This window comes from Perognathus longimembris, chromosome 1 (assembly GCF_023159225.1).
Source record: "Perognathus longimembris pacificus isolate PPM17 chromosome 1, ASM2315922v1, whole genome shotgun sequence".
NCBI classification, from domain to species: Eukaryota; Metazoa; Chordata; class Mammalia; order Rodentia; family Heteromyidae; genus Perognathus; species Perognathus longimembris.
Window position 1 is genome coordinate 119,353,664 of NC_063161.1, and position 20,543 is coordinate 119,374,206.

Sequence of the window (20,543 nt, forward strand, 5' to 3'; positions counted from 1 at the left end):
TACCACTTGGAACCACAGTACCACTTTTGGCGTTTTCTGTTTATGTGGTACTGAGGAATAGAACCCAGGGCTTCACGCATGCTGGGCAAGCATTTTACCACTAAGCCACATTCCCAGCCCTTCATTGTTTTTTTTCTGTAAAAATGATGTTTTTAGAATACCCATAATAACTTACCATATGTACAAATAATGTATTAAGGTGGTCATTTTGTCATTGTTAAAAATAGATTTTAGACTTAGAAAATCAAAATATTTTACTGAACATATTTTTTACTCAAAGAATGTGCTGAACATAAAATATTGAAAAATATATCCCTTACTATATATTGCTCTAACACAGTTGGCATGATTGAACTCTACAAAATATTTTCACATTCCTCTACTTAAAACAAATTATTTTTAAATAATAGTATGAGGGGACTTCAGTTTAACAGTTCCATTTATGTGTATTTGCCCCTTAGATTTTTTTTTTTCTTGAGACTAGGTTTCACTATGTAGTCTAGGCCAGTCTTGGTAACTCATGAACCTCTAGCTTCAGCCTTTGGGTTGCTGGGAGAATAGGGATTCACCACCACACAAGGGTATACTGTAAATATTTGAGTGCATTCTGGCTATTATAGCATCATCTTGTCTATGTAAAAAATTCCATTTTCATGGTGATTTTACTAAACTGTAGATCAGTTTGGGGTGTATTATAATTTTTATAAATGTAAGTTTTCCAATCTGCGAGATATTTTCATTTATTTAGATTTCTTTCAGCTATGTTTTTTGGTTTTCAACATATGTACCCTTGCCTGGCTAAGATTTTTATTATTATTAAGGTTATGTACAGAAGGGTTACCATTTCATAAGTCAGATAATGAGTTCATTTTTGAGCAACGGTACCCTTTCCTTCTCTCTTTCTCTCAGTTTTTCCCTCCTGTCCTGCCCATAAGTTTATTTTCAACATAGTGTCTACTGAGTACCACTGCTGCATTTGTTCATTTTTTGTTGGTTGGTGTGTGCGCACGCCGGTTCTGGGACTTGAACTGGGCCTGGGCACTAACCCTGAGCTCCTTTTGCTAAAGATTAACACTTTACTTGAGCCACACTGTGCCACTTCCAGCTTTTTCTGAGATTAATGGGAGGTAAGAGTCTCTGAGACTTTCCTGCCTGGGCTGGTTTTGAACCATAATCCTCAGAGGCCTTTATCCTTTTTTTTTTTTTTTTTTTTAAGAAGAAAACCATCCTTGCTTGGCACTGATGGCTCATACCTCTAATCCTAGCTATTCAGGAGGCTGAGGTCCTAATAAGATTATGTTTGGAAGCCAGCTGGAGCAGGAGCAAAAAAGTCCTCTTGAGATCTCATCTCTATAATCAACCACTAGAAAACGGGAAGTGGAGCTGTGGCTCAAAATGGTAGAATGCTAGCCTTGAGCAAAAGAGCGTAGGGACAGCACTCAGGCCCCTGAATTGAAGCTGACAAAAAAAAAAAAGAAAAAGAAAAAAAAACCATCCTTAACACGAACCTGTCTTTCTCTTTGTCCCCTCCCTTCCATGCAGGGTTTTATATGATGGGAAAGAAAGACTTATTTCAGGATGTGAAGTGATTGCTGCCACTCCCTATGGTCGCTGTGCCAATGTCAACAACAGTTCCACTTCTTCACAGAGAATCTTTATCACTTACCGAAGAGCTCCTTCAGTTCGACCCCAGAACTCCTTGGCTGTAACTGATATTTGTGTTATTATAACCAGCAAAGGAGAAACCCCTCCTCATACCTTCTGCAAAGTTGACAAAAATCTAAATTGTGGCATGGTAAGAAGAAAATAGTTTTATTTTCAAAGTTTTCATTTAAAAGTAAGCCACAAGGGATACTTTTGAATTCCTGTTTACTGTTAGGCACACAATTCTCATTTTTCTTTTACTTTTATATATTTATTTTTTTGTCAGTGGTGGGGCTTGAACCAGATCTGGGCCTGGGCACTGTCCCTGAGCTCTTCAGCTCAAGGCTGGTGCTCTACCACTTGAGCCACAGCACCATTGCTGCTTTTCTGGTGGTTAATTAGATATAAGAGTCTCATGGACTTTCCTGCCTAGGCTCGGTTTGAATAGTGATCCTCAGATCTCAGCCTCCTGAGTAGCTAAGATTACAGGTATGAGCCACTGGTGCCCAGCTATTTTGTTTTTGAAAAACAGTGCTGAGTATGAAATCTAGAGCTGACTGGCTGAACATTTTATAATTCACAGTAACTTTCTATTTAGATGTAGAAAGAAAATCCTGCATATTTAATCCTATTCTATTTAATCATGTAGAATAAGTCCTACATTTTTAATATATTTAATCATACATGTATAATGGATACCAGGAAAAGGATACTTTAAGAATTGTTTTGCTTTTTTGTTTTGTTTTAGTTTGGGTTTTTGAAATAGGGCCTCACTATGTAGTTAAATATTGCCTGTAACTGGCTGTTTACTGGCCTCATGTCTTGGCAGAGTACTTTCATTATATGTATGTAATACTCTTCCTTCCTCCCCTTTCTTCCGTCCTCGCTTCCCCTTCCTCTTCCTTTTGCTTTTTTCTTTTCCTTCCTTTTCCTTTTTTCTTTTCATTCTTCTTTTCCCTTTTCTCCCCTCACTTCATAAATCCTCATATTATTTGTTACAGCAATAGCTGTTTTACTAACTTTGGTTTCCAGTGGTATTTCAAGGACAATTGCAGAGGGATTGGATAGGAGTACCCTTTACATAATCTATTAAAAATATTGTAGCTTTGTCTTTTTTCCCTCGGTTGTAAGGCTTGAACTCAGGGGCTAGGTACTGTCCTGGAGCTTTATCACTCAAGTCTAGTAGTGCTCTACCACTTTGAGCCATAGTGCCACTTCTGGTTTTCTAGTTGTTAATGGAGGTAAGAGTTTCACAGGCTTTCCTGCCAGTTGCCGGTTTTGAACTGCAATCCTCAGATCTCAGGCTTCTGAGTAGCTAGAATTACAAGTATGAACCACTGGTGCCTGACTTTGTAGCTTTGTTTTCATGGACCATCAGCTATGACTCTCTGACTCTCTTCCTTTCCTGGCAAGAAGGCTTCTTGAAAAAACTGGCTCATCATAATCACTTGTAATGTTTAATGTTATAACTTCTGTTTATTTTCAATGGAAGGCAAAGTGGTTTCTGCTTCTCGTCTACTTATACAAACTTTAAATGATAGCATTCAAAGCTTCATAATGCCAAACAAACAAAAAATGCTGCAGCTTCTTATACCTATTTTTTAAAAGGACTAGTGGGAAAATTCAACATATATATCTGGATTATAGTTTTATAAGCCTAAAGTTTAATGTTGAGTTAGATTTATTTGGAAAGTTATTCCAGGGCAAATTAGTATTGGCTGAATGTGGCATAGGCAGAGATGACCATGTGCACTATTGCTCTGAGTGGAGGCAGGCTGATCTTTGGGCCTGATTGCCACACTACTCCCTAGGGACCCCAGGCTTCCCTAGTGTGGGTCTCAGTGTCTACTCTGCTTCATGCTTCCTTTTGCAAACACTTGATTGCAGAAATCTAAGCCCTGTGAAACTTGCTTCTCTATTCCTTTCTTTTATTTTAGTGTTTTCAATCATGTTTTGCTGTTTTGTACCTACAGTTGTTCAGTAAACAGTGTTTCGGATTTTCTTGGTGCTGGGATCACATTCAGGCCTTTGTGAATGCTAAGCATGCATTTTTCCTTAAGTTACATTTTTAGCCCTATAAGCATATGTTTTAATTCAACATTTCTTTGTTTTGCTTTTTGAGACAGTTTTCATTATATATCCCTGGCTTAGACTTGAAACAGTCCTGTTTCTGCCTATTCAGTGCTGGGATTACAATAGTGTGCCACCACCTCTGGCTAATCATAATATTAAAAACATTATTGTTATTATAAAGATGATATACACAGGGGTTACAGTTGAATAATTATAGGTTTTAAATAGACTCTCTTGAATAAATAATTAAAATCTCTAGTTGACATTCAGGAAAATAAATTTCTTTTCACCTTTTTGTCTTTTGTAAAATTTCATTTGTACTTTACAGTGGGGTTCCAGCGTGTTTCTATGTTATAAGAAGTCTGTGCCTGCTTCAAATGCATTAGCATATAAAGCTGGTAAGTGAATTAAATATTTATCTTCTTCACTGTACAGTGTGGTGCATATAGATTGTCCTGAGACAAAATATGTTCCATTATGTCATTTGTGGAAGTACCTATTCATAAAATTGAACTATGTATAATTTTAACATGTAAAGACCTAAGTTTTCTTAAATGCATTATCTACTACAAGTTATACTAATATTTCCCCTTCCCCAGTACACTATTAGCTAAATTCAAACTTTTACCTAGAGCAGCTTATGTGGAATAAACATTCAGGTTTTTAGTCTATACTTGCAGATTTAACAATATAATGAAAAACTGCTTATTCTCTGGAACCTTTTATATTTTGGCAATAAGAAAGGTATCAAACGACATCTTTATTTCATGTATATTTCCTTCTCTTATCTTTGTGTGTCTGATTTGAAACATATGCTACTTGCCATGAAAGGTGGACTTGCTTCCTTTTTCCCTTGTTGCAAAGAATCACCTTTATGAAGGAGAGGAGGCCTGAGAAACTTCTCTGCCATGAAGTTTTGAGAATTCTTATCGTCACATTCTTACCGCACAATAAAAGTGTCAAGGGCTGTAAAGATTTAAGTGTGACCTCTTCATCCCACTGGTATGGTGGGGTAAAATCTGAAAATACAGGTATGCTCCAGTTGCAAATAGAAGAGATACTGGAATATTTCTTTGGGAAATGAAGCAGGGCCAATTACTTTTTAATTAGTAATTTTTGAAATGAAGGAAAGCTAGGAGAACCCATATCTGAAAACTCTTGTCTTCATAGAAATATTTTTGCTAATCTATTTAGTTCATGATATAAAAATAAAGACAAAGACTAATGATAAAAAAAATTCAGTGTCATTTTAAAGTATGATGCTGTTGTTAATACTGTTGCAATGTGTCAATTGTACATGATTCCCTAAGGTTTTTAGGGGAGGGAATTGGAGGAGAGATATCACTTGAACAGAACTTGCAGAGAAAAGTTTTGCAAAAGTAGTCAGGTTTTGATAGAAGACAATTATTTCATATACAGGCTTTTGGAGACTTAATTTGAACTCAGAATTCTTCCACTTGAACTTGGAAGTTTTTACCTTGGAAGTGATCTTTATATTGGCAACATTTAAGGCTGATGAGTTGATGTGTGGCTACTTTGTTTAGAAGGGGCCTTGTGTGTCTGTTACTGTTTTCAGAGTGTTCTCTGCTCCTGCTGCCCTGGTCTCCATCACCAGGGCCCTTTCATTTGTTTATGTTGCATGCTTCTTATACAACTGCATCTCTCTCAATGCAAGTGTAGGACTGTAACAGTTTCTCTTGCCTTGGCATTTTTTTCATTAACACTCATTTCTTCTTAAAAATTTTTTAATTTATTAATTAAATTTTGTTGACAAGGTGTTGTGCAAAAGGGGTACAGTTTACATAATAGGAAGACTAAATGAAATAGTTGGTAAGTTATGTGTATATATATTCTTAACCATTCTTTACAAGGTTTTAGCATGTATGGACAAAAGTATATTTAAGACTGGTAATCAGGATTGGTTAAATAGAGAGTATTGATTTGCATTTTTGGTATATTTCCATTTCTCTAAGCCCATGGGCAATATGTAAAAATGTATGTTTACTTTTTAATTTCTGCTATAGCCAGAGGAAAAATGGGTTTTGAAATTTTACACAAATGTTTCTAAGAAATTTGTTATTAAAATATCCCATTATATATGTCATATATAATTTATGGAAAAGCAACTTTTTAGGGAAATGTTGTCACTGTCTTTTTTCTCTAAAAGGTTTAATATTTAGGTATCCAGAAGATGACTATGAGTCTTTCCCACTCTCCGAATCTGTGCCTCTCTTCTGCCTTCCAATGGGAGCCACTATTGAATGTTGGGATCCCCAAACCAAACATCCACTTCCAGTTTTTTCAACTTTTGTTCTGACAGGTTCTTCAGCTGAAAAGGTACATCTTTGCCTTAGTGACTAAACCTGTTTTGTCCGTGTTTTTCATGTTATATTGTGATTCATTTCATATAAGCTTTGCTCAAATCTTATAAGTAGGGCTGGGAATGGCTTAGTGGTAGAGTGCTTGCCTAGCATGCATTAAGTCCTGGGTTCCATTCCTCAGTACCATATAAACAGAAAAAGCTGGAAGTGATGCTGTGGTTCAAGTGGTAAAGAGTGCTAGCCTTGAGCAAAAGAAGCTCAGGGACAGTGCCCAGGCCCTGAGTTCAAGCTTCAGAACTGGCAAAAAAAAAAAAATCTTACAAGTATTTGGACAGATTAGACAATTTTTTTGACAATTAGATTTATCCTTTTTTTTTTCTCCGTACTGGAAATTGAACTTGGGGCCTCATGCTTGCAAACAAGACATACATGCTACCACTTGAGCCACAACTTCATCCCTAAATTTATATTATAATGCCTGAGATGAGAAACCAGGTTGAAAGTCATCATTAATATGTTGATTGTCCTAGAGCTTCTACACAAGGGAATGTAATATTTCTTTGGAGGGATACCTCCATAATCCAGATTTCAGAAGGAGATAATAACAGTTAAGTCAGAGATATCACAGGAGGAATTATCGTAACACAGTACAAAAACTAGGTAAGACCTTCAGGTATTAAAATGGTAGCATGATGACACAAAGACAATAATTATATATTAAGTGTATATCCTATATTATTCAATGTATAATATTAATATAACATGTTATATGTATAAGGTATATTATTTAATAGACAGTATTTAATAGGAAGCTTAGAATATCATAAAAACAAATACTTAAATAAGTAGATAGATTGGAAAGAAGAAATATAGGCTTTAAAATGAAAGTTTAATGAATGAATTTAACAAAAGACAAGTTATATCTGAGGGAAAAATTAATGAAGTGGAAGATGGATTTTTTTTTTTTTGGCTTGTTCTGGACTTTGAACTCTGGGCTTGAGCACTGTCCCTAAGCTCCTTTTGCTCAAGGTTAGCACTCTAACACTTGAGCTATAGCACCACTTCTGATTTGTGTGTGTGTGTGATTTATTGGTGATAAGAATCCCATATGGACTTTTCTGAGCAGGCTGACTTCAAACTGTGCACCTCAGATCTCAGCCTCTTGAGTAGCTAGGATTATAGATGTGAGCCACCACAGCCTGGCTTGGAAGATAGATTTTTAAAAATTTTGTTTTCTTGTGGTACTGGGGCTTCAGGCCTTGTATATGCTAGGTGAGTGCTCTACCACTGAGGTACGTCCCCAGCCCAATAAATAGATTTTTCTGTTTTCATTTTATGTTTCTTCTTTGGTACTGGGGATTGAACCCAGGATGTTGCACTTACTAGGCTTGTTAAAAAACGCTTGAGATCAGCCAGGTATAGTACCTAAGTTTATAGTTCTAGCTCCTTGGGAAATGGAGATAAGGGGATTCAAAGCCAGCAGTAGGGAAAAAAAGAGTTCACAAGAGTCCATTTTAACCAATGGTAGGGTGTTGTCATGCCTGGCTGTTGTCTCAAGCTATGAGGGTAGTACAGTGACTTTGTCCAGCATATGCCTGTCATCCCATTGACACAGGGAAGCATACATAGGGGAATAAGAGTCCAGACTGGTCAGGACATAAAATGAGACCCTTTCTCAAAAATAATTAACTCATAAAGGAACTGTCAGGATGGCTCAAGTGGCAGAGAACCTGACTAGTAAGTGTAAGATTGTGAGTTCAAACCTCAGTACCATCTAAAAAAAAACTTTGATATCACTTTGGTGTTACAGGGCTTTGAACTCAGAGTCATGTGATTGCTAGGCTGAGAATATTTTGAGACAGTTGTATCTGTTAATGTCGCATCTGTTTAGACAAGGATTAACTTGGTGTGTACAATGACAGGTAGTTAAAAGATATTTAAAACGTTAGAAAGAAGGGTTGATTTGTAGAAAGGAAGGGATGGGTTTGATAGAAATATTTCACAAAGGATTTGATGCCATACCAGGAGTTTGAAGAATAGATGAGGAGGAATATAAAAGAATAACAAAAATATAAGGCTTTGGGGTCTGATTCATGTGACAGAGTACCTTCCTAGTCCTAGTAAGTCTAGGTCCTTAGTTCAAACCCTAGTACCACCACTGCCAAGAAAAAGTAATTGCCAAATACATATGTTCTTTGTATTGTACATAAATCTGAATCATTGAACAGAACCAGTAAATTCTATCAGAAATTGATATTTTTATCTGTTTGAGCTATATCTCCCTTTTCATTAGGAGCTTTTAAAGGATGAAATTTATAGCTTCAAATAACTGTCTCTAGTGGAGTTTCCAGTACTTCCTTTCCATTAAGACCAGTTGGGATTTCCTGTAGTAGTTGTTTGAGATGTGCGTACAGATGGAGTTGATAATGACTTCCAGATTTCTAAGAGAGACTGGGAAGCATTGTTATTGAATGAAATTGGGAACATTGAAAGAAGCATGTGTGTAGTATGTTCATTTAAAAAATAGAGGGGGCTTAGAATATGGCCTAGTGGTATAATGCTTGCCTGGGTTCAATTCCTCAGCACCACATATATAGAAAAAGCCAGAAGTAGTGCTGTGGCTCAAGTGGTAGTGTGCTAGCCTTGAGCAAAAAGAAGCCAGGGACAGTGCTCAGGCCCTGAGTTCAAGCCCCAGGATTGGCAAAAAAAAAAAAAAAAAAGAGGCCTGTTGGCCATCCAGTTAGACATTTCTAAGTCATTTGGGAATAGGAGTTGAGTTCAGGAAACAGGACAGACAGAAGGAGAAACAACAAGTTATGTTTTGTTACCACAATAGTTTGAGTTACAGAATTTTTTGAATACAAATATGTAGCTAGAACCTTGAGGAATACCAATATTTAAGAGATTAATAGCATAGTTGAGTCTAGTGTAGGGAATAGAAAAGTCACCAGAGAACCACGAGAAATGTGTATTGCCAAAGATACGAAAGGATTACAGAGTTTAAAGACAGGAACAGCAGCGTCTTGTGTCATAGAAGATCAAAAGCATTAGGTATTGATTGTATCTCAGCTGGAAGTCATAGGAGATCTTGATCAGAATTGTTTCAGTAGAAATAGATGGTAGAGTGTAGTGGACTGAGAAAAAAACCCCAGAAATACCATAGAACAGTCAGCTACTGGTCACATCTGTAATCCTGGCTACTCACTAGGCTGGTAGCTGAGGATCAAGGTTCAAAGCTAGCATGGGTAGAAAAGTTTGTGAGACTCTTATCTTCAATTAACTACCAAAAAGCCAGAAGTCGAAGTTATGGCTTAAATGGTAGAGCTCCAGCCCTGGGTGAAAAACTCAAGCAAGAGTGCAGGCCCTAAGTTCAAGTCCCAGTACCAGCACAAAAAGGAAAAAAAACCCCACCAAAATATCAGTAAAAGATATTGGAAAAATATTAGTTAAGTTCCTATAACATACTATAAGTTGAAAGTAAAGGGATGAAGAGAATAAAAAGTTTAGATGTGACTGACAGATTATGTCTTATGACTGTAAAAATTGACTAGAGATGTGCCTCAGTGATAGACTGCTTGCCTAGCATGTTCAAAGACTTGAGTTGGATCCCCAGCATTGCAGAACAAAATACAAAACCAAAACCCTACAGATATACACACATACATGTACCAAACCAAAAATATATTAAGGAGCTCTACTTGAGAGCTGGAAGCATAAAACTTACAAAACAGTTTAAGAAAAACTTCATGACATTGAATTTGCTGATAATTTTTGATAGGACACTTTAAAGTATATGTATGAAAGAGTAAGATAAATTAGGCATTACTAGAATTTAAAACACTGTGCATCAAAGAGTACTATCAAAAGAATGAAAAGACAACCTACAGAAAAGGAGGTTTTGGCAGAATATAATAAGTTTTATTATTTGTTTTGGTATTACTGTGTTTTTTAAATTCAGGACCTTGAGCTTGCTAACTAAGCAAGTGTACTGCTTGAGTCACCCCCCCATCCTTTTTGTTTTAATTATTTTTTAGATAGGGTTTCGTGTTTTTGGCCAGGTTTGGCCTCTGTTCATGATCTGCCTACCTCTCTGACTTTAGGTCACAGATGTGTGCCACTATGTTCAGCTTGTTTTTTGTTGTTGTTGTTTTTCGTCTTTTGTTTTTGTACTGGTTCTGGGGCTTGAACTCTCAAGCCCTGGGCATTGTGAGTTTTTTTACTCAGGGATAGTGATCTACCACTTGAGCGACAGCTGTTTTTTGGTGATAAGAGTTTTATGTACTTTCCTTTATGGGCTGGCTTCGAACCATGACACCCCCAATTATCAAGTCTCCTGAGTAGTTAGGAATGTAGGCATGAGCCAGTGGCACTTGGCCCGGCTTGCTTTTTTGAGATAATGTCTCACTAACTTTTTGTTGTCTGAGCTGGCCCTGAACCTTAATCACCCTACTTCTCGAAGCCCAGTGTGGTGACACAGCTCCCAACTGAGAGACGATAGGGAGGAGAATCAAAGTTTAAGCCTAGCCCAGAGAAAAACCCTCAAGACGGCTCTATGAAAAATACTTAAAGAAAACTGGGCGAGGAGTGTGGCTCAAGTGATAAGACACTTGTCAAGCAAACAGGAGGACCTGAAAGAGGGGAACTTAATTTTGAAAAACAAACTCAAAACAGAATTCTGTTACTTTATAGGTATATGGAGCTGCTATCCAGTTTTATGAATCCTATTCTCGGGAACTTCTAACAGAGAAACAGCTGATGCAGCTGGGCCTGTTGACACCCGTGGAGAGGAAAATGGTCATCAAATCCATCAATTCAAACAAATGCATTTGTTTACTGTCACACTGGCCTTTTTTTGAAGCTTTTAAAAAATTTCTTATGTTTATCTACAAACTCTCTGTGTCTGGACCACATCCTCTTCCCATTGAGAAGTACGTGTAATGAGTATAGATAGAGTGCTGTCTGGTGAGAAATCAGAGGTTTAAATACATATTTTATTGTTTTAACTTTTAGCTCTGAAGTTGAAAGGGCAGATAAGTCATACTCACCCTGCTTTGCACTTAACTCCCTTTTCCACCTGATTATTGACTGTGACCTTAAAATTGAAAAGTGGTGCTAAAGATGTCGAAATGCAACTCTTTTGGGAGTTTTAGCCAAGGAAGTAACATAAAAATTGTGTTGCATGTGTTCTGTTTTCTTACTCATTCTCTAATAACCATGACATACTCATATACTCTATACACAATGGCCAATCCAAGTTATAAATATAAAATATCTCTAAATTGATGTAGACATTACTAAAAGTGAGCTAATTGATGGTAAGGGTAAAGTTTTGGTCTTAGTGTGCGACAAAATCCTTGTTTTTCCTCAGTTTGTATTTCTCTGTCATAGAAATCTTTTGTAAGAAAAAATTGATGTGGGGGCTGGGAATATGGCCTAGTGGCAAGAGCGCTTGTCTCATATACATGAAGCCCTGGGTTCGATTCCCCAGCACCACATATATAGGAAATGGCCAGAAGTGGCGCTGTGGCTCAAGTGGCAGAGTGCTAGCCTTGAGCAAAAAGAAGCCAGGGACAGTGCTCAGGCCCTGAGTCCAAGATCCAGGACTGGCAAAAAAAAAAAAAAAAATTGATGTGAAGTCACTCTTTTCTAAACTTTCTTATTTCTAATTTACATTAACTTTTGTTGATTGTTAACGTCTGCATTCTTTTAACACAACACAAAGCTATGTAAAGCTTTGTGTTAACTCATCACAATATGGTATAAAAGTAGGAGTTTCAACCTAATGTCCTCTCAGAATGTTGATAGTGTAGTGTGAATGTATTTTATTTGTTTTGTTTTTGTTGCCAGTCCTGGGGCTGGACTCAGGGCCTGAGCACTGTCGCTGGCTTCTTTTTGCTCAAGGCTAGCACTCTACTTCTTGAGCCACAGCACCACTTCTGGCTTTTTTCTATATATGTGGTGCTGAGGAATTGAACCCAGAGCTTCATGTATACAAGGCAAGCATTTTTACCAGTAGGCCATATTCCCAGCCCCTGTGAATGTATTTTGAATGTTGTGCTCACAGTTCTAAGATTTACTTTAAAGTTGTCAGGTTACTTTGAATATTTTAAAAGTAAAATTTAACAATAGTTAGCACTTAGAAAACTTGGAAAACTAAGATTCTATGAAGTTTATGAAAAGAAAATCAGTGTATTTGATCAGTATTTCATATAATATCTGGCATTTCAGTGGCTCCCAAGAGCTCAAAACTTGGGAGAAGCTTAAGAAACATTTGAGTGACAAAACAGAGTGGATAGATGGTTATCCAAAGGTATATTAGTAAATCTAGGATTACATTCTGTATTAGTTAATTCTTTATGTTAGTTGTTGTCTTGTAGTGGCAATAAAAATTACCTTCTGTATGAGAGCTATTTTTTGTTGTTTTTATTTTCCTGGTGATTAATGGGAGGAATGGGTATGGATTTTGAATCAGTAAGTACATGTATAAGAAATTTAGTGGTTGTTTATTTACATTAAGAAAATTCTTAGAAGTGGTGCTGTGACTCAAGTGGTAGAGCGCTGGTCTTGAACAGCAACAACAACAACAAAAAACTCAGGGACAGCGCTCAGGCCCTGAATTCCAGCTTCATAACTGACAAAAAAACATATGTGTTTAAATAAATAGACTTGTTATAACAGGGATGATATATAGTGATTTTTTTTGTTTTGTTTTCTTTTGATATAGGTTTTCACTATGTAGTTTAGGCTGACTCTGAACTCACAATCTTGCCTTAGTATTCTGAGTGCTGGTATTATAGGTATATGCCACCATGCCTAGCTATAGTGATATTTAAGATTTGTTAAAATCCTTGATAGATTTTATGAAACTAATTATGGTTTTTATTTCATAATCTTTCCTAGGTACATTTCACATTTTATGCAGAACATCCCTTTTCCTTCACCACAAAGACCAAGAATACTTGTACAGGTAATTAAAAAGGAATGTATTTTGAGACAGTTCTGCATTTTATTCCAGTTCTGTTCTGTTTATTCCAGTAATGGCAGAATGGATTATTTTAATCTTTTGAGATGAACTAATAATGTATTCATTATGTTCTTAAACATCCTGTATTTACTAGCTTTATCGAGGAGTCTTTCTTACGGAATTTTGGATGCCTGACCTACAGAATTGTAATAATTACAATTTTTGATTTGCCACATTGTCATCATAGTTCATAAAGCCTATTTATAGCTAAATTTAATAATGTAAATCCTCAAGTTCTGTTATGGTCATGTTCATAATATCAGGGTGACAAATATTAATATGAAATAAACTTAGGTTAGAGGGAGAGATTAAAATAGTCTATAACAGTGCTTCTCACATCTGGTGAGAACTGCTTCCTTTTCGCTGTAATAAATAGCATACCTCGCAAAAAGGGAGTAAACAAATACAATCATACTATTTGGTATATACTATGTGGGAAATGACCTATGTAATGTGTAGGCAGAGATGGGAGGGGAAAACTGGGGGAAAGTAAAGGTACTGGTAACATTGTCCAAAAATAGAAATCTACTCATTGCCTGACTTAGGAAATGGCAACCCCTTTCGCAAAACCTTAGTAATAACAAAATTGTATTAAAAATAAATAAATGGGGGACTGGGAATGTGGCCTAATGGTAGAGTGCTTGCTTATGCATGAAGAAACCCTGGGTTTGATTCCTCAGCACCACATATACAGAAAAAGCCAGAAGTGACGCTGTAGCTCAAGTGGTAGAGTGCTAGCCTTGAGCAAAGGAAGCCAGGGACAGTGGTCAAGCCCTGAGTTCAAGCCCCAGTACTGGCAAAAATAATAAACAAATAAATGGTAGATCTTTGCCGCCAGAAACCAGTGGCTCATGCCTGTTATAATCCTGGTTACTTAGGAGGCTGAGATCTGAGGATTGTGGTTCAAGGCCAGCCCAGGAAGGAAAGTCTGTAAGACTCTTATCTTCAATTAACTACAAAAAAAAAAACCAACCAAAAATGGAGCTTTGGCTCAAAGTGGTAGAGAGCACTAGCCTTGAACACAAAAGGTTAGGGACAGTTCCCACACCTTGAGTTCAAACCAGGATTGGCACAAAAAAAAAAAAAGGCAGATTTATGTAACTTGTGACATACATAACTTGCCAACTAAGATTAATATAGAATGACCAGGTCTGAACCTATTCAGAGAGATGATTTCATGGATTGCTTGCTTGGATATAAAGTCAAGATCAGATTGCCAGACAAGTTAATGAATGTTCTTTTGTTTTATTTTGTCTTGTTTTTGTCAGTTGTGGGGCCTGAACTTAGGTCCTGGGCGCTGTCTCTGTCTCTCTTTTTTTTGCCAGTCCTGGGCTTTGGACTCAGGGCCTGAGCACTGTCCCTGGCTTCTCTTTGCTCAAGGCTAGCACTCTGCCACTTGAGACACAGCACCACTTCTGGCCGTTTTCTATATATGTGGTGCTGGGGAATCGAACCCAGGGCTTCATGTATACAAGTCAAGTACTCTTGCCACTAGGCCATATTCCCAGCCCCTGGGCACTGTCTCTGACCTCATTTGCTCATACCACTTTGAGCCACAGCTCTACTTCTGGTTTTTGAGTGGTTAATTGGAGATAAGAGTCTCACAGGGACTTTTCTGCTAAGGCTGACTTTGAACTGTGATCCTTAGATCTCAACTTCCTTAGTAGCTAGGACTACAGGTGTGAGCCATTGAAAAAAAAAAAAAACCAAATACTTTTAATTGTTTACATATACCTCTTAAGTAAATTTTACATATTTATATTTTACATATTAGTTTCAAAAGTACGTCTTGTTGCTTAGTAAACTATTTTTCATTGATCTGAATATTTAGATTTCAAAATTGATTTTGTTAATTTACTTTTTTGTTTGTTTCAGCTGTCAGTTCATGATGCATTAATATTATCACAGCCTGTTTGTACACCTTTACCACTAAGGTATTTATTGGTATTTATTTCTCTCTTTCTTTGGGGATGAGAATGCTAGGAATTTGAACCCAGGGCCTTGAATGTCCAGCACAAACTCTTACCATGGAACCATATCACCATTCTAATTAATGGAGTTTATAGTGCTTTAAAATGCTTTAGGGGTAGGATGCCAGAGTTAAGTGTTATTTTGCAAACTAGGCAAGGCTAGCATAAATGTTTCTAAGATTGGATATAAGGAATAATTCCTTTTTCTTCTCATCTCTTTGCCCCATATCTGGTTCATAACTAATGTTCCAAGTGTACTGAATTTAATTTGGCAAATGCTGTGAATTTATTTACTTTTCTTCATTTGCATCATTATCCAAACTAGAATGTCTACCTACTTGTACTGCTTTATCATTAATTGATCCTTTTACTTGCCTTCCTTCAGCTCTTGTTTTAATTTTAAATTATTGTTATCATAAAGCTGATGTACAGATGGGTTACAGTTCCTTCACTACTATTGCTGCTGCTGCTGCTGCTACTACTGCTACTACTATTTCTTCCTTCTTTTTCTTTATTTCCCTCCCTCCCTCCCTCCCTCCCTCCCTCCCTCCCTCCCTCCCTCCCTCCCTCCCTCCCTCCCTCCCTCCCTCCCTCCCTCCTCCCTCCCTCCCTTCCTCCCTCTCTCTTTTCCTTCCTTCTTTTCTTCCTGAACTGGGGCTTAAAGTCAGGGTCTGGACACTGTCCTGTAACTTACTTTTTTTTTTTTTTGTCGGTTGTGTTGAATTCAGGGGCAGGTCGCTGTCCCTGAGCTTCTTTGTGCTCAAGGCTGGTGCTCTACCACTTGAGCCACAGTACCACTTCCAGTTTTTGAGTTGTTTATTGGAGACTTTTCTGCCTTGGGCTGACTTTGAACTGCAATCCTCAGATTACAGGCATGAGCCACTGGTGCCTGGCTTGTGTCCTTTACCTTTTTCTCTCAAGGCTGGCATTCTACCACTTAAGCCACAGCTCCACTTCCAGTCTTTGGAGATAAAAGTCTTACAGTTTTTCCTGTGCAGGCTGTCTTTGAACCATGATCCTCAGATCTCAACCTCCTGAGTAGCTAGGATTACAGGTATAGGTGTTAATCACTAGGACCTGGCTTTCCTTAGTTCTTTATCCACCCTATGGATAAAGTGTCTTTTGAGAGCACACATGCCATTGTATCATTTCTATTCAGCTTAATCTCCTGTTAATTTCACCTACTCCCATTATGGTTTTGTGTTTAGGACTACAGTTTTTTTCTTGCCCTGGACCTTTTGCATGTCTTCCCCAGGTCCATTCCACCCTTACCTCTCATCTTTTGAACTCAGCTCAAATCTGAAAATGTTTCCTGATAAATGCCCCTTTGCCCTTTGTTACAAAAGGATAGGTTTAAATCACTTCATTAAACTGCTGGGTTTTACTTTTCATTGCTAACTAACACTTGAAATTAGCACTAAATTTGCAGTCTTAACATTTAGGAAATAATTTTTAATATAATTTTAAATTTATTAATTTATTTATGTCATGGGGCTTTAACTCAGGGCCTGGGTGCTGTTCCTAAGTTTTTTTTGTTGTTGTTTTTTTGCCAGTCCTGGGCCTTGGACTCAGGGCCTGAGCACTGTCCCTGGCTTCTTTTTGCTCAAGGCTAGCACCCTGCCACTTGAGCCACAGCGCCACTGCTGGCCATTTTCTGTATATGTGGTGCTGGGGAATTGAACCCAGGGTTTCATGTATGCCAGGCAAGCACTCTTGCCACTAGGCAAGCCCTCTGTCCCTAAGTTTTTTACTCCAGGCTAGTGCTGTACCACTTAGAGCCACAGCTCCACTTCTGGCTTTTGTGTGGTTAATTAGAGAGTCTTACCACCTTTCCTGCCCAGGCCAACTTCAAATCTCTCGATCCTCAGATCTTAACCTCCTGAGTAATTAGGATTACAGACATGAGCCACTGGCACCTGGCATAATGTTTTTAAGTAGTTGTCAAAAGAGGTTTCAATTTATCATGTCCGTTTATGAATATAGTGCATCTTGCTTAACATCATCCTTCTGATCTCTCAACCCAACTCATCCTCTCAAAGTTCACCTCATTCTGTTTTCACATATGCACATTGAACATTTAGGAAATAATTCAGTAAGTTTTACCAAAGTAATTCATAACCTTCTTTTCTTTTATCTAGTGGAGCCAACTTTAGCACTTTGCTGATGAACCTGGGTCCTGAGAACTGTGCAACATTGCTGCTCTTGGTTTTACTTGAGAGTAAGATTCTACTGCATTCTCTTAGGCCAGCTGTCTTGACTGGGGTAGCTGAAGCAGTTGTTGCTGTAAGTATAGAATTTTCCTTTTAGGACAAAATTATTGACAGAGAATCTGTACTCTAAACACAACTCTTCAAGAAAAGCAGCTTTGAAAATTACTTATAATTGAATTGCAAAGAAAAATAGGAAGGATGAAGAAAGAAAAGGTGATTTCCATTTGAGGAAATTGATTAGTTTCTGGTTTTTTATTTTTTAAGACTTGTCCCAAGAGTAGATATAAAACTTGTAAATCAAGTATGATATTGCATGACTGAAATCCCAGTATTGGGAAGTTGAGGCAGGAGGATCTGGAGTTCATTGTAAATTTGGTCTACAAATTGAGATGTCTTCAAAATGAGACAAAATCTTGTAAATGAAGCTGATTATATTAATGGAGAAGCTGTGACTCATTTCAGCTTAAATTAGCATTTGAGTTACATGATTAGTCTCTGCTCATTGTAACTTTTTTTTGCCAGTCCTGAGGCTTGAACTCAGGGCCTGGACGCTGCTGTCCCTAAGTGCCTTTTACTCAAGGCTAGCACTCTGCTCCTTGAGCCACAGCACCACTTGTTGCTTTTTCTGTGATTTAATTGGAGATAAGAGTCTCACAGCCTTTCCTGCCTGCACTGGCTTTGACCTGCGATCCTCAGATCTCAGCCTCCTGAATAGGTAGGATTATAGGTATGAGCTCACTAGTACCCTGCTCTCATTGTAATTTTTAACAATTTTATATAGTAATATATAGGCTTATTTTGAATACCATAGTATAAAAATACTTAGCTGTTGTATAAAGCACAAATAAAAACTAAGTCAGATCATGTGTGTTTAAAATTCAGAAATCTTCAATTATACTTAGATACTGATAATACAGACCTTTTGGTTTTTTTTGGTGCAGGTCCTGGGGCTTAAACTTAAAGCCTGGTACTTCCCCCCCAGTCCTGGGGCTTAAACTCAGGGCCTGAGTACTGTCCCTGGCTTCTTTTTGTTCAAGACTAGCACTCTGCCACTTGAGCCACAGCGCCACTTCTGGCTTTTTTCTATATACGTGGTGCTGAGGAATCGAACTCAGGGCTTCATGTATACGAGGTGAGCACTTTACCACTGGGCCATATTCCCAGTCCAGCCTGGTACTTTTTTGTTCAGGCCTAGTGCTTACCATTTGAGCCACAGCTCCATTTCAGGCTTTCTGGTGGTTTATTGGAAATTTATTTCTGTTATTTAATTGGAGATAAGAGTCTCACAGACTTTCCTGCCTGGGCTGGCTTTGAACTATGATCTTCAGATCTCAGTATTCTGAGATCTGAAGCTACTGGTGCTTGGCTGGTTTGTTGTTGAGACAGTTCTCAATGTTACAGCCCAGTGTGGCCTGGCCCTAAACTTACTATTGGCTGGCCTTGAATTTGAAATACTCCTGCTTCAAGCATGAACTACAATACTTGGTCTCTTTCCCTCATTTTAAGAATGTTAGTATTGGGCTGGGAATGTGGCTTAGTGGTAGAGTGCTTGCCTTGCCTGCATGAAGCCCTGGGTTTGATTCCTCCGTATACCACATACACAGAAAAGGCTAGAAGTGGTGCTGTGGCTCAAGTGGTAGAGCACTGGCCTTGAGCAAAACAAACAGTGCCCAGTGTTCAAACCTGAGGACTGCCAAAAAAAAGATGTTAATATTATGAAAGTAAGGACCTGATTTACTTATTCTAAGAACTTACTCCAGCTGCCTAGCGTGGAGTAGGTACTCAGTATTTGTTTAAAAAACAACAAAAAAAAATAAGTATATGAAAGGAAATTATTCATTACCTGACTCATGTAATTGAGAGCCCTTTGTACATCACCTTTAAAATAATAATAAAGCAAATTTTTTTAAAAAAAGAAGAGAGTTGATGAGAGGAGCTTCCAACCCTACCTAAAAAACAAAAAAAGAAGTATTTGTGTACTTTATAAGTACTTGTGTATCTCCAAGAACTTGATTTGATCAGAGAAATGTTACTAGTGAAAACAGCATAATATGGCTTATGAGGCTGCTCACTAAGTATTATTTTCGAACTGGGAATGTTGGTGACACCTGTCATCTCAGCACATGGATAGCAAGTTGGAAGTCAGCTTTGGTTTTGGTGAGTTTAGGGGTAATCTGGTCAATATAGTGAAATTATCCTTAACTATAAAATAGACCAACAAACAAAAGCTATTAATTTTCTAGGCCTCCATCCTTGCACGTGAAAGCAAAAGTTGTTATATAATGACATGTTAGTTAATGTACTGATCAGGTTCAGAAAGTTCCTTCTACTTCTTCCTAAAATATTAGTGATTATTTATGCCTTTTGCTAAAATCTTTGTTTTCCAAGTTCTTGATTTCCACAATACAATGCAAGTTCAGGTGGAAAAAAAATGCCAAGTAGAATTCGTAAAATTATAAGAAAAGCAAGAATTTATAGTTTATCTAGCTGATTTTGGAGACCTGTCTGAATTGTAGGCAAAACAATTATTAAATTGGGATTTGGTTATCTTTTGAAGAAGAATGATGACAAGGTAATAGCTTCAAAGGAAAACAATTTGAATATAAAAAATACTCATAGCAAAGATTGATGAAACCCTTAAGTGCATTTTTTTGGTGCCAGTCCTGGAGTTTGAATTAAGGGCCTAGGCACTGTCCCTGAGCTTTTTTTGTTCAAGGCTAGTGCTCTACTACTTGACCTGTAGTTCTAGTTCTGGCTTTTTTGATGATTAATTGGAAATAAGAATCTCAGCCTCCTAGGATTACAGGTATGAGTCATCCATGCCTGGCCCTTAATTACTAAGAAAAAAACAAAACCAAAAAAACTTCCTATTATGATGAAGGCATTGTAAAAGTGAAAAATTATAGATAGAAGAATGTCATAGCTCTAAGAGTTTCTTAGTTGCTGATGAACAGTTTTCACTCAAGGCAATCTTTCTCTTCCTTAGCAATCTGATCTCTTTTTCTAGGACTCTTCCCCCTTGCTCACTCTCCAGCCACACTGACTTTTTGCTATTCTTGGGACGGTCTTCATGCCTTAAGGCCTTTGCTCTTGTTGGTCCTGCTATTTGAAGCACTCATCTGGTAGCTATCCTCTCTTTGGCTAAATTTCTTACCTTCGAGTTGGAGCTTAGTTATCACTTTCTTATGAGGGCTATCCTGTTTGTCTAATATACCTGTTTTTTACTCTCACTCTGAACTTTAACCATCTTCACTGGGCTTTAACTTTCCTTTTCCATAGTGCTACCACTTTTAAACATAGT

General features: G+C 37.6%; 1 protein-coding gene across 4 annotated transcripts in view; it reads left to right on the forward strand.

Moving 5' to 3' along the window:
- Positions 1-20,543, forward strand: part of Dennd4c (DENN domain containing 4C) — a 96,172-nt gene that overhangs the window by 14,646 nt on the left and 60,983 nt on the right. For all 4 annotated transcript variants that reach the window (XM_048356811.1, XM_048356894.1, XM_048356731.1 and 1 more), the window contains exons 3-9: positions 1,543-1,795; positions 4,046-4,115; positions 5,885-6,054; positions 10,728-10,966; positions 12,939-13,005; positions 14,938-14,996; positions 17,171-17,315. In XM_048356811.1, the coding sequence (XP_048212768.1) occupies positions 1,543-1,795; positions 4,046-4,115; positions 5,885-6,054; positions 10,728-10,966; positions 12,939-13,005; positions 14,938-14,996; positions 17,171-17,315 (1,003 nt within the window). The remainder of the gene's footprint in view (positions 1-1,542; positions 1,796-4,045; positions 4,116-5,884; positions 6,055-10,727; positions 10,967-12,938; positions 13,006-14,937; positions 14,997-17,170; positions 17,316-20,543) is intronic.